The sequence below is a fragment of the Palaemon carinicauda genome, chromosome 35 (assembly GCF_036898095.1).
Source record: "Palaemon carinicauda isolate YSFRI2023 chromosome 35, ASM3689809v2, whole genome shotgun sequence".
Classification (NCBI taxonomy): domain Eukaryota; kingdom Metazoa; phylum Arthropoda; class Malacostraca; order Decapoda; family Palaemonidae; genus Palaemon; species Palaemon carinicauda.
In genome coordinates, this window is record NC_090759.1 from 29395282 (window position 1) to 29409937 (window position 14656).

General features: G+C 45.4%; 1 protein-coding gene across 1 annotated transcript in view; it reads right to left on the minus strand.

Moving 5' to 3' along the window:
- Positions 1-1407: 1407 nt before the first annotated feature.
- bys (Bystin) overlaps positions 1408-14656 on the minus strand; it is a 77099-nt gene continuing 63850 nt past the window's right edge. Inside the window, exon 10 of the mRNA XM_068358868.1 lies at positions 1408-1504. Within this exon, the coding sequence (XP_068214969.1) occupies positions 1442-1504 (63 nt within the window). The 3' untranslated portion in view covers positions 1408-1441. The remainder of the gene's footprint in view (positions 1505-14656) is intronic.

Sequence of the window (14656 nt, forward strand, 5' to 3'; positions counted from 1 at the left end):
CCTGGGTCTCTCATCAGTATATTATGTTGTATTTGATTCCCTGTTCTAGTCTTTGCAGAGAAGTTCCTGGTTCTATTTCGGTATATTACATTGTATTTGATTCCCTGTTCTAGTCTACAGAAAAGTTCCTCGGTCTATCTTTGGTAAATGATGTTGTATTTGATTCCCTCTTCTATTCTTTTCAGGAAAGATCTTGGGTCTATCTTCGGTATATTATGTTGCATTTGATTCCCTGTTCTAGTCTCTACAGTAAAATTCCTGGGTCCATCTTCGATACATTGTTGTTTTTTATTCCCTGTTCTAGTCTTTTCAGAAAAGTTCCTGGGTCTATCTTCAGTATATTACGTCGTATTCGATTCCCTGTTCTAGTCTACAGAAAAGGTCCCGGGTCTATCTTCGGTAAATGTTGTTTTATTTTATTCCCTGTTCTATTTACAGATAACTTCCTGGGTCTACCTTTGGTATATTGTTATATTTGATTCCCTGTTCTAGTCCCTATAGAAAAGTTTCTGGGTCCCTGTTCTATTCTTTTCAGAAAAGACCTTGGGTCTATCTTCGGTATATTGTTGCATTTGATTCCCTGTTCTAGTCTCTGCAGAAAAGTTCCTGGATCTATCTTTGGTATACAATATTACGTTGCATTTGATTCTGTTCTAGTCTTTACAGAAAAGTTCCTGAGTCTATCTTCGGTATATTATGATATATATGATTCCCTGTTCTAGTCTCTAAAGAAATGTTCCGGGGTCTATCTTCAGTGTATTGTTGTAGTGTATTTAATTTCCTGTTCTAGTCTTTTCAGAAAAGTTCCTGGCTCTATCTTTGGTAAATTATATTGCATTTGATTCCCTGTTCTAGTCTACAGAAAAGTTCCTGGGTCTATCTTCGGTATATCATGTTGTATATGATTCCCTATTCTAGTCTTTTCAGAAAAGTTTCTGGGTCTATCTTTGGTATATTATGTTGCATTTGATTCCCTTTTTTTGTCACTAGAGAAAAGTTCCTGTGTCTATCTTTGATATATTGTTGCATTTGATTCACTATTCTAGTCTCTACAGAAAAGCTCCTGAGTCTATCTTCGGTATAATATGTTGTATTTGATTCCCTGTTCTATTCTATGCAGATAAGTTCCTGGGTCTATCTTCGGTATATTATGTTGTATTTGATTCCTTTCTAGTCTCTACCGAAAAGTTCCTGGGTATATTTTCGGTATATTATGTTGTATTTGATTCTCTGTTCTAGTCTTTGCAGATATGGTTCTGGCTCTATCTTTGGTATATGATGTTGTATTTAATTCCCTATTCTAGTCTTTATGGGAAAGTTCCTGTGTAGCACACAACACCTCCCCAGAACTAGGAACTCCTTATTTTGAACTTTGCATATTTTACTCAAGGTTAAATAAAAATGTAATTGTAAATATTCTTTAAAAGTAACAATAACAACTCTATTCAACCAGCATTTTCTCCTCCTCTCCTCTGCATTTGGAGTTCATTAGCTCTCTTCGTATCTGAAAAGAAAAAGATATTTAAAATAATTGAACATGCATATTACACTGAATTTCATGCATGAAAATGTAATTATAAGCATTTTAATATCAAAACCTGCACAACCTTTCAGATAAAGGAACTACCTCATTCATAATCACAGCCAGTTAGCTAAGGCACACCTTTTAAACCTGGTACCTTTCTCACATTGGTTAACATTGTTACTTTATCTTGGATATTATTTTGGAGAATTTTTATATACTATAATTCATGCATTACTTTAGTTACATGTTCATTAGGTAACAAGGATTATATTCTGATATCAGCTACTTCCAAGGAATCTTGTTTGGCTTTAACCATTTAATGACTTCTTATTTTTATTATTTACCACTGAATTGCTAAGGGAAAATGTTTGTAAAATTTGATAAGTGTTTTTCACAGTAAAATAATGTATTTTATAGATGCTCTACATTATGCCTTCCATGAATTTTGCTCAAGATGTTTGTTCATTCAGGAATGAATGAATGATTTGGTTTTCAGGCATCCTGACATCTAAGGTCATTGACGCCGGTAACATTTAATTTATGTATACAAAAATAAAAAATTAAAGAGTATTCAATTAAAATCATAAAAATTGAATGTAATAAAAGTTAAATATTTTTCAGAAGACCTGCTTCTGAAAGAAATCTAAAAATGCCACTTGGATGGTAGGACACATCATTTCCAAGAATCTTGGCAAGGATGAACCTGCCACCCTCACCTCGAGCCTCAAACAAATATCTATTCCGCAAGTTGTTATAATTGGGGCATTCGGTCAACAAATGCCTTACTGTTAGAGGTACTAAACAGTTGTCACAATACGGTTGGTGTTGGCCCTTCAGCAGAAACTCGTGTGTCAACCGAGTGTGACCAATACGGAGACGACAAAGAGACGTCTCCCATTTTCGGGGCATCATATTATACCTCCAAGGAGATATGTCATTTGTTACTTCCCTCATTTTATTGCCATCTTGACTATCCCATTGCTGTTGCCATTTATTGCAAACCAATTTCTTGATGTCAGGTAAGAAATCATTACAGGGAATAGGATACCTTCTTGGCAGCAACTCGGATGCAGCCTCCTTAGCCAGTGAATCTGCCTTCTCATTCCCGGACACACCTACATGTGCTGGAACCCAACAAAATTGAACTGTTATACCTCTCCGTCCAATAAGGAAGAGCCATTCTAAAATCTTTAAAACTAGAGGGTTATTAGAATTAAAAACTTCCATAGCTTGAAGGACACTCCTTGCATCAATAAAAATTGTAAAATTACCCTCCTTCTCCAACGCTATTTTCTCAATAGCGGTTAATATGCCATACAGTTCGGCAGTAAATATGGAAGCGGTCAGAGGAAGTGCACCTCTACAATTAAAACCATTACTATGTACTTCAAATCCAACGCCAGCATCAGATTTGGAGCCATCAGTATAGATAAAAGTTGATCCTCTATGTTCTTTAACATGTTCATTAAAAAGAAACCTGGCTTCTAGGTCTGACATATTCTTCTTATCTCCAATAAAATATTTACAAAAAGATATCTCTGGTAACTTCCATGGAGGCGTTGATGATACCTTGAATGGAAGTACCTTATTTCTAATTATATCCAGACTATTTAATAATCGTTTCACCCGAAAGCCATAAGGTTGAGGAGATTTTGGGTGCAACTCAAAGTATGATGCGTGTCTTACAAGGCTTGCAGTCTGAAAGGCTAGAGAGTTAGGGAGTCTTTGCAATCTAAACCAATACCGAAGAATGGAAGACATTCGGTAAAGGTCTAGAGGTAACTCTCCAGCATCAACAAGGAGACTTGGGATAGGCGAGGTTTTAAAAGCTCCAGTAGACAATCTAATACCTGCATGATGTATCGAGTCTGATATTTTTAACCGGCTTGGGGTGGCTGAAGAATATACCTCATAACCATAACTAATTTTAGAAAAAATCAAGGCCTTGTATATTTTTAAAATAGTATTGCGGTCTGCCCCCATGATGTATGGGACAATACTTTTAAGATGTTCAGAGCTTCAACACATTTAGCTTTTAGCACTTTTAGGTGAGAAACCCATGTAAGTCTACAGTCAAATATCAAACCTAAAAATTTGGTTTCCGATACACATGGTATCCGTTGACCTTTAATGTATATATCCGGGTCTGGATGTACTCCCCGGATACGACAAAAATGGACAATGGTAGTTTTACTTGTCGAGAACTTAAATCCATTCATGTCAGCCCACTGGATAATTTTATCAAAAGAGAGTTGGATTTTTCTCTCAACCATTGCCATTCTAGTGCCAGCAAATGATATTGAGAGATCATCCACAAATAATGTTGAGAGAACATCCTGGGGAATGGCTGAGGATATCCCATTAATTGCTAGTGCAAAAAGGGTTACACTCAGCACACTACCCTGAGGAACTCCTTCCTGGCACTTACTCTGATAGAGTTTCCCCCACTCTCACTTGAAAAACTCTACGTGAAAGAAATGCCTGAATAAATAGTGGCAGCTCTCCTCTCAATCCCAATTCATGAATGGTTTTAAGAATACCATATCTCCATGTGGTATCATATACCTTTTCAAGGTCAAAAAATACTGTAACATGGTGCTGTTTGGAAGCAAAGGCTTCACAAATAGAAGACTCAAGTCGTATCAACACATCAGTCGTTGAGTGCATTTTTCGGAATCCACATTGAATCGGTGATAAAATACCTTTCTTTTCAAGGGGCCATATCAGCCTTGCATTGACCATCTTCACCATGATTTTACATAAACAAGATGTCAATGCAATAGGACTATAGTTTGCTGCTAAAAACTTGTCTTTACCGGGTTTTAAAAAGGCTAAAATAATGGCTAGTTCCCAAACACTTGGGTAACTATGATCATGCCATATTCTATTAATAATGCTTAAAATAAATAGCTTTGTATTAAAATGTACATGTTTAATCATTGCATATGGAATTCCATCGGGTCCAGGGGCTGTATCGTTGCAATGAGCAAGTGCGGAATCAAATTCTCTTTCAGTGAAAGGAGAATTATACGACTTCCCTTCTTGTTGCAAAATTTAAAATTTTCTTTTCTTCAGTGCTCCTATACTGGTGACCAGGGGCTCCTTCACACTTGCTGGATACATTTGAAAAATGATTAGCCATGGCATTGCTAACTTCATTTGCTTCAGTTACATACTGGCCATTCACCTTCAACACTGGTGGTGAGTTGGGGGTGAATTTGCCAGCTAACTTTTTTACTTTCCTCCACACAGAAGATGGTGGTGTTCTGCTGTTAATGGAGGAAACAAAAGACATCCATGACTGGCGCCTTGCTTCTTTCATGGCACGACGGAACTGTGCTCTACATTTCTTGTTCATAGTTAAATTCTCATCAGTTCTGCGTCTACGCAATCGTGTTAGAGATCTTCTTGTGGCTCTGTGGAGTGCAGTTAGTTCTGAAGACCACCACGGGACTGGTCGTCGTTTGAATAACCCTGTTGTTTTGGGAATTGAATTGACTCCTGATGTATGAAGAGTTCCATTCAGTAGGTCTATGGTATCATCAACACTTTCAAACTGTTCTGCTCTCCCTTCGATTTCACTTAGCTCGGAAAATTTAACCCAGTCTGCCTTGTCTAGATTCCAACGTGGCGATCTTTGCAAAGGCGGACCCTTGTTGGTGTTTATAATGATTGGTGCATGATCACTAGTATGCCAATCATCTAATGTCCTCCAATCAAAATCAAGAAGGCAGTTAGAGCTTGCAATTGAAAGGTCAATGCATGACAAAGTACCTGTCTGAACATGAAAGTGTGTGGGCTCTCCTGTATTAAGGAGTCCCACATCCTCATTCTCCACCTCCACAATTGATGAGATAATATTGCCCCTTGTGTTGGCCAAAATATCACCCCATAAAGGATGTCTACCATTCATATCTCCCAGTAAGAGAAAAGGTTGAGGGAGTTGTTGAATGACCTCTGCTAAATCATCATATAAAATATTATCATTTGGAGGTAAGTACAGAGAGCATATTGAATATTTTCTCCCTATATCAATTTGTACAACAACTGCCTGCAGGGTTGTACGTATAGACATGGGTATTTGGGGAACATCTCGACGAATGTACATGAGACTTCCGCCATGGCTCCCTGCTTGTTGATTATATGGTGTTCTATAGCTAACATACTCTCGAGGACTAGGAGTGTTGGAATCAAGCATACTTTCCTGTAGACATACAATTCTGGGGGAATGCTCATGAATTAGGAGCTTAAGTTCTTCATATTTCGCCCTCAAACCCTGACAGTTCCATTGCAAAATGGAGGAGAAAACTATGGATTATTTCTGGAAGACATCTTGGATGAGGTCTTCCCATTAGCAGTTTTTAATTTAACATTATTACCAGTAGGTTTCTTCAGAGGTGGTCTTGTTATGTTGGGTTTTACATTTGTGTTTTTCTTTGTATTCTTTTTATCTATTTGTTGAGGTGGATGGTGGACCTCAACTTGAATTTCTGATTTATTCAGTCCATCTTCTGGTTCATTAGAAACATCAAAAGACAAAACATCAAATTTATTTGATGTCATAACCTTAACGTTTCTAATGGAGGGTGGGGAGAGAGATGGAGGTCTCTCTCTTTTGCGATTAATAGATGGTGGGATTCGAGGTTTTTGCACCTTTCCCACAACAGGTGCATCAGGTAAGTTAGTCTTAAGTGGAACCTCCATCAGATCAGGCAAGGACATGGCCTGAGAGAGGTTTGTATTACTTTTTGTAATGGCGGCTGAAGGCAGTACAGCAATGGGCAATGACCTAGTGTTAATACACCGTGGTAAAGCCTCAGGAGGTGATAAGGTTACCTCGTTATTTGACATTTTGTCAGATAGTATAATTTTTTTTTAGCTATTGGCAGCGCTAGGTTGGTTTGATTTTAATGCCTTAGCATATGTATTTGATTTATTTAATAGTCTTTTGGCATGGGTCACACTTATGTGTTCTAAGTTTGATTTGTTGAGGGCAGCTTCCTCCAACTTATATAGCTCGCAGATCTTATCTGTGGATTTGTGATTCGAGCTGCAATTTAAACACCTGGCTCCATGTGCACACTCTCCATGGTAAGATTTGGAGCAAATACCACACATCTCATTTTTGCAAACTTTGGACGGGTGCCCAAATTTAAAACAATTAAAGCATTGCAATGGCTTCTGCTTGAAGGGTCTTACTTTAATCCTTTCGTTCTCGATTATAATATGAAAAGGTACATCAGCATCCTGGAACGTAAGGATTATCATTGATGTACCTGGGACTTTATGAACTTTCCATACATTTAATGGACACATGGCCAGTATCTCCTCCTCTGTAAAATCATATAGATCTCTGTTAAAAACTACACCCCTTCCGTAGCTAAAATTTAGGTGGGGTTTGACATCTAACTTAATGTCATCATTACTTATTTTCATATTGGACAATATTACCGACTGTGTACTGGATTTGGCGTGGATAAGGAAACTATTTTTTCCGAAACGAGATATATCGCCTGGTGCAATAGTTCCTACTTTTTTCTGAATCAATTTGCATATTTTAAAATAATTCCCTGTAACCCCCTTTGATTCAGCTATAAGCCACATCGGTGGTTTTGGATTTCTCTGGGAGGGCATGACTAAATCTGCGTCTTTTTCCAACCAATCGGCAGGCCTGTACACATCTAAATCTTTTGGTACCTTATCGCAGAGAGCAGCCGCGACATTCAAGTTATTAATTTTAATATTATTCAAATTACTTATTGCACTAAATGCTTCGTCATAACTACTATAAGATATCCATGAATCCCAAGTTTCAGCTTCAAGTTTCATCCTTATTTCTTTTATGCATCCATAGCATTCAAATGCTTTACATAGATCATCATAATTTGTTTCTATTGAAATTTGTGTAACATGGAGGATTCGAAGTTTCCTCGTGTTACCCAAATTACTCGATTTAGAAATATCAGTAGAATGGTCCTTTCCCGTTCCGAGGTCATCAACAGAGCTATCCCTTATCACATTAGCAGAGGTCGTCAACAGTGCCGGGGGAGAGTCAGCGTATCCAGGGGATGGGGGTTCGTTCCTTAAAGAATCCATTATACTAAAGAGAGAGAAAAGAGTTAGTTTGATGTACCTGCTCGAGAATGTTAGGCCATCACACGTTGGAAAGGAAATTTGCACTCTCCACTATCGGCACAATGAGAGTATACTTCCCAGATGGTCCACTCCATACCCTACCCGAAGGATAGCATCAAAACAGATATAGAGGCACAGGTGTAAGCTGAACCCGCCTGTTAGGACTGAGACCAAGAAATTATGGAATCATCCTCCCCATATCTATAATGACGGGCTTCCGGCCAAAAGCCGAGAGTCCTACCCCAAGCATTGGATCCCCCTGGATTCCGAAGACCCAACACTTGAGAATAGTTCCGCCAAAAAGGTCCAAACCATCTTCGGGATGGCTGAAATCATCCAATACTCTCACATATAGCTTTGAATGCAAACACCTCCCAACCGTGATACCTCCTCATACTCATCAAAGCAGGCAGCAATAAAGGATGTATGAACATCCCCGGCGGGGCTACAATGGATGTAAAAAGATCCAAGCCATAGGAGAACAGAAAAAAAAAAAAAATAATAAATATATGTACATAATATATACACACATATGAGGGAAATTTTTCTCATAGAGTTTGGAAAGCAAGACTAAAGAAAGTTTGTGAAATTAGGATAAGGTCTTAGTAATATTGAGAAAAAGAAAAAGGTAAAAGAGAGAAATTTAGATTCGAACTGGGGGAGCAATTTCCCCAAGTTCGAGAGCCCTCTTGCCCGTCACCAAGTTTCAGCACGGGAATGAAATGCCGTACTGAAGCTCAATGACTTCATCAAGGCATTCTCTCATTAAGAGGGTGTTCATACAGGAATACAAACCATCATCCTTTTCAAAGTTTTAAAGGCTGCTCAGGAATGGCAGAGGCAAGGGACAATGGCATGACCATAGCAAACAGGACAATGCCCTAGAGACTAACCATATCTGCATATGATTAGGTTGGGCCAGGCAATGGCTGCTGCAGGTAGACCTATAGGTCCCCCCCCTTACCCCCCCCCATCCTTAGCTCACAAGGATGGTGAGGTTGCAGCGACCAGAGGAAGTAACGAGTTTGAGCAGTACTTGAACCCCAGTCTGGCAATCACCAGGCAAGCACGTTACCTCAACTCTAGGAGAATAGATACCAGCAGGTAAAACTACAATGAGGTGTAAAACAGTAGATAGTTAGATAGTTACTTGTTGATAGTTAGGAGGAAACCACTCACCCATTGGCTCACTGAAAAAGTACTTAGCTTTCCGCCGTGGCACACATTATTGCTGGCTGGAACGTTTTGGCAGAATTTTTCTAACTATTTTCTTTTTCTTTTCAGGGAGTTTAGTTTGAGGGAATGTGGGTTAAGAGATTCCTCCTATTACGCGGATAGATATGTTCAAGAATTGTGGTCCCTTTACGAGTGCTCCATCAATTGTGTCCTCAATGCCGGGGTCATTCTTGTATTCAGATGCCATTAAGTGCCGTGTGTTGTGAGTGGACGTTCAACTGGGGTTATCCTTGAAGTTCCTGTACTTTTTCTTCGTCCGACTTCTCCTTTGGGTTTCTCGGGTGCTCAATTGTCCAAGAATAGTGGCCCTTCATCTTCAGTTAGGAGACTAGTGAAATGGTGGGGCCTCTTCTTCAGGAGAGGCTTTTGTTTTCTGAGGCATTATGCTGATCTTTCACTGTGGCCCACATTTTGCATCCAAGATTCCCATTTGGAGGAAAGACAGAAGCAAGCCCAGAGACACTTGTATGTCGGAGGTCATCACCCTCCAAATATCTGCTTCAGAGTCCTACTCTGTCTGGCAGAGAATAGCTCTGAACCTGCTTCACCAGTTTAAGTTTCAGAAGTCTATGATGCAAAGTGTATAACCCTTGCCCTGCCAGGAAGTTCCCTCCTGTTGAGCACCCTGACTCTTCGGAGCAAGCTTCTAGAGTTGCTGAGCATTCTCGTTCCAATCGTAGACCTGCCCCTCGTTGGCAGTCTCTCTTTAAAGGATAATTGTTCCAACACGGAGTACTTAGCTCGAATTACTTTCTTAGGAGTATCTGGGATTCTCCTCCCAACCGACCAGGATTTTGTGTAGTTTCCCATATCTCCGTTTTCTATAGTAGGTCCCTCTATGGTAGATGGATACTCGCCCTGAAGCGACCAGGGTCAGCGTGCGAGAGCATGGAGCTAGGTCTCGGTCACCAGTAAGCTTCTGGTCGCGGCGTAGTTCACAACTTGCCGCTCTCTCTCATCCCGTGCGACCCTTTGTGTCTCCACGTGAGTACTGCGTGTTTACCGATTCCCTTGTATCCTTTCATTCACCTCTTTCCCTGTATTCTTGTGTTGCTTGGTGCTTTTGTGTTCTAGTATGGATCCCCAACGTCGTTGCCCCGGGCCTAAGACCGGTAAAACGTGTGGTGAGTTCCTGTCTAAACCGGAGGTTGACCTGCATACCCTGTGTTCATCGTGCAGGGATAGCGTGTGTTCCGCGTCCGCCACATGTCCGGAATGTGCGTCCTGGGCAGAAATCCAGTGGGCCTTGTACGCGACGAAGAAGAAGAAGGCGTCCAAGTGATCTCCTAAGAAGGTGGGCGCTGCCTCGCCCTTGGCTTCGCCCACAGCTCCATCGGAGAGAGGTTCCCCGTTGCAGGGAAGCAGCCCATTGCCACTCCCCATGAGTCCGATGTTCCTGATGTGGGGGATGTTGTTACTTCGCAGGCGGGGGGGGGGGGGGGGGGGGGGGGGGGGGGGGGGGGGGGGGGGGGGGGGGGGGGGGGGCAGGAGTGTGCTCGGGAGACGAGGTTCTGGTGCCTGCAGGGCCCGTCTCTACCGAAGACCCGGTGTGGGGGAAGACTGGTCCGGCTCCTTCCCCCGCATCATGGCAGTGTATTTCAGGTACTTCAGCACCCGGGGGCGAAGTAGACAAGGAGAGACCGCCGACAGGTTCGTCGGACCCCGACTCCATAGTTTGGACAGCGCCTAGGACGCCCTTCAGGTTGCCAATGCGCCAAGAGGAAGAGTTCGGAGACTGGTTCGCGTCCAGGAAGGTGCTACGGACTCCCCCATCGCCGTCGTCGACGCTCCCGCCCGACTTTATGCAGCCATTCACGCCGGTGAAGCAGCACGAGGACCCTACATCGGCATCGGAGGACTCGGCGAGCTCTTCTTCCGCCTCTTCTTCATCATCCTCATCAGACTCGTCCTCTTCGGGAGACTCCGATCCCCATGAGGCGAGAAAGCGGAAGAGGTCCCGTAGGAGGAGGTCTCACTCCTGCTCAGCCCCGTTCAGGAAACACTCAAGGACCTCCAAGAAGAAGAGGAAGAAAGGGCCTTCGTCCAGGGATAAGTGGGTCCATGTGACGATTCCCCGTAGCGAGCTAACTAGGGCAGCCTCCGCTCCAGGCTCATCCGAGTGGTCCCACACGTGGCGTCCGCTCGGTCCGCCCGTCGTCCAACGCCGCTGACACATGTCGACTTCCCCATGCCTAAACCCGCGAAGGCACCGGCTCCATCCGCCCAGCGGAGAGAGCCGCTCCTTCGGTCCGGTAACATGGCCCCTATCCCAGATCCACGGCAGCTCTATCCAAGCGCCCTGGCCAACCGGCAGATCACCGTAGGCCCCTGGCCCCACAGAGCTCCTCGGGAGGTGGTAGACCCATGACGTCTACCTTCGTCTCGGCGGAGCCACCCGTGCTGGAAGTACCCGCGCCATTGGATCAGCGAGAGAAAGAAGACCTAGACTCCCACGTGTCTCCATCCGTGATCGACGATGCACCCGACGCGGAGGATCAAGTGGTGGAAGGACTGATGGACGGTGGGGAGTGCTCGGCAGATGAAGTCTCCTCCTATAGGAAAGTGCTGGCTCTGATCAGTCGGCACCACAGGCTGGACGACCCGAAACCCTCAACAGAGCAGGCCTGGCTCTTGGGTCTGGGCAGGTTAGTCGACAACCCCGTCCAACAGAAGCCGTCCCTAACCTTTCCGTTGGCCCCAGACGTTAAGTTGGGGATGGCCCACGTGGACAGGTACGTCGCGGGTCAAGCAGACTCTCTCAGGGCCCAAAGGGTCCTTAAAGCTGCTGCCGGGGTTAAGGACCCAGGCCAGTGCGGAAGACAGGGCCCCCTCCGCCCCAGTGTGCTTTTCCCCAGCAGAGGCCGTGATGATGGAAGACACAGCCCAGGACATAGTGAACGTCACATCATGGCTGGACTGGTGGGCTTGCACCTTAGTAGGTTTTCAATCGTCCCATGATCTGGCAGTGCCTGAAAACCAAACCTTACTCCAAGAACTAATCCGCTAAGGGGGGAAGGCAATGAAATCCCTCACCTTCCAGTCCCTCACACAGACGGCCAACTGGGTCTTATGGAAGAGAGACCCCGTGCTCAATAAGTAGATCCGTAGGCTACCCGAGAGGGAAGCAAAGTGCCTGAGGAACTCACTGGTGTGGGGTGACTCCGTCTTCCCCCTGAAGGCAGTGGAGGAAGCTATGGAGAGGGTAAGGAAAATCAAGGAGGCAGGAGATTCCAGGCACCCTGCAACAAGACGTCCAACTCAGAGAAGGGTTGCGCCGGACGGCCCCCACTCCTCGGCAGCACAACCCAGACGAGACTCCCCTTCGTCTTCCTGGCGTCAAGCTTCGCAGCCTCCCCATAGGGGAAGCATGACTCCGCAGGCCTCCTTTAGGCCTAACTACTCCAACTCCAGGAGAGGACGATCGAGCCGCGCCTCCAGGAGAAGGTAGGCCCCCTACTCCTGCCAAAGCCTCAGGTAGGGGGATGCCTCAAACGTTCTTGGCAATCTTGGCGGGATAACGGAGCAGACCCATGGTCCGCGGCCTACAGAGTTCCCTTCCTTGTGGACCCACCACCTCTAATTCTCGACCAATGTGCAGGGTGGTTGGTTCCCAAGGACCCCTTGAAGAAGGCGGCGTTACAAGAAGAAGTGTCTGCCATGCTCAGCAAAGGGACATTAGAACTAGTCAAGGACCCCTCCCCAGGGTTCTACAGCAGGCTCTTCCTGGTGGAGAAGGCGACAGGGGGTTGGAGGCCGGTCATAGACCGCTCGGCCCTCAACAAGTTCATAAGTAAGACCAACTTCAAGATGGACACCACAAAGTCGGTTATGGCAGCCTTGAGGGAAGGAGACTTCATGATGTCGCTGGACCTCAAGAATGCTTATTTTCAGATCCCTGTCCACCCCTCCAGCAGGAAGTTCCTATGGTTGCAGTTCAGAACCCTATGGCTCCACAGGTCTTCACGAGGGTCTTCACAACAGTGTCGGTCTGGGCTCACGGGCAGGGGATCCGTCTGATTCGGTACCTAGACGACTGGTTGTTGCTTTCAGCCTCAGAGGAAGTACTGAAGGAGCAAGGCGCGAAGCTTCTATGGTACTGCAAGGACTTGGGTATCACCATCAACATGGAAAAGTCTCAGTTGATCCCCTCCATCAGGATGGTCCTGGACTCCAAGTTGGGGAGGGCCTTCCCCTCCTCAGAGAGGCTCGAAAACCTGGACCGAGTAATTCTTCCCTTCCTATCGGGCTTCCCAAGGAGAGCCAAGGACTGGCAGAGGCTGGTGGGCCACCTGGTATAGTTAGAAAAGCTAGTCCCTCATGGGAGACTCAAGCTAAGGGCAGTTCAGTGGAACCTGAAAGAACTCTAGTCCCCGGGGGAGTCCTCACACAAGTTAGTCACAGTGTCCCCGGAAACGAAGGAAACCCTGAAGTGGTGGTCCGACAGGGCGAACACCCTCAAAGGAATGCCGTTCGCGACCGCCCCTCCGGAGATGTTGCTCTTCACGGACGCATCGAAAGAGGGGTGGGAAGTCCATCTTCTCGACGAATCAGCAAAGGGAAAGTGGTCTCCCAAGGAAAAGAACTCTCATATAAACGTCCTGGAACTGTTGGCGGTTCAGAGGGCGTGCGTAGAGTTTGTCTACCTTCTCTGGGGAAACACGGTGGTGCTAATGTGCGACAACGACACTGGTAGCCTACGTGAAAAAGCAAGGAGGGCTAAAGTCGAGGGAGCTGTGCGATCTAACGGCAAAGATCCTGGAATGGGCCGAAAAGGAACACATCGAGCTTACGGCCAGGTTCATTCCAGGGAAAAGGAACGTCCTAGCCGACGGGCTCAGCAGGGTGGGTCAAGTAGTAGGGTCGAAGTGGTCCTTACACCCGGAAGTGGCCCAGACAATCATCCTGAGGTGGGGGTTGCCGGTGATGGACCTCTTCGCCACAAAGCTCAACGCCCAGCTCCCCGTGTTCTGTTCTCCAGTCAGACCCAGCAACGGCGTTCGAGGACGCCTTCCAGCACACTTGGGACGGTCTCGACGTTTATGCCTTCCCTCCCTTCGGGACCCTCAGACAGGTCCCCAACAGAGTCAGACGTGCGAAGAACCTGCGGATGACTTTGGTAGCGCCCTGGTGGCCGGAGTGTGGGGTTCGCAGACCTAAAGGAACTGGCAATCCTTCCACCCTGGCCACTTCCGGAGAGAGAAGACCTCCTCCGTCAGCCCCACTTCGAGAAGTTTCATGAATATCCTAGGTCCCTCCGCCTACACGCGTGGAGGTTATCAGGCGTCTCATGAGGAAGGAGGGATACTCGTATAAGACCGCCGCGAGGATGTCGGGATATTCGAGATCCTCAGTCTCAGTTGATTAAGCTAAATGGGCCATATTCACGAAAAGGGCGCCTCCCAGAACCTCAGGCCGTTGGATACCTCCATTCATAAGGTAGCGGACTTCCTAGTTCACCTGAGAGATGACCTAGGAGTTTCTATCCCGGCCATCAAGGGTGTCCGAGCCGCATTGGGTCAGGTCTTTCTCCTCAAGTGACTCGATCTAGGAGCTTCCCAGCAGATCTCGATGCTCATTAAGAGCTTCGAACAATCGTGCTCTCCGCGTTCCTCTAGAGTGCCGCAGTGGGACGTTGCCAGAATCCTTAAGGACCTTTCTAGACCACCCTTAGAACCCCTCAGGAACATACTTGACAAAGACCTCACCCTCAAGACAGTCTTCCTCCTCACCCTGGCCTCTGCTAAACGAGTTAGTGAGCTC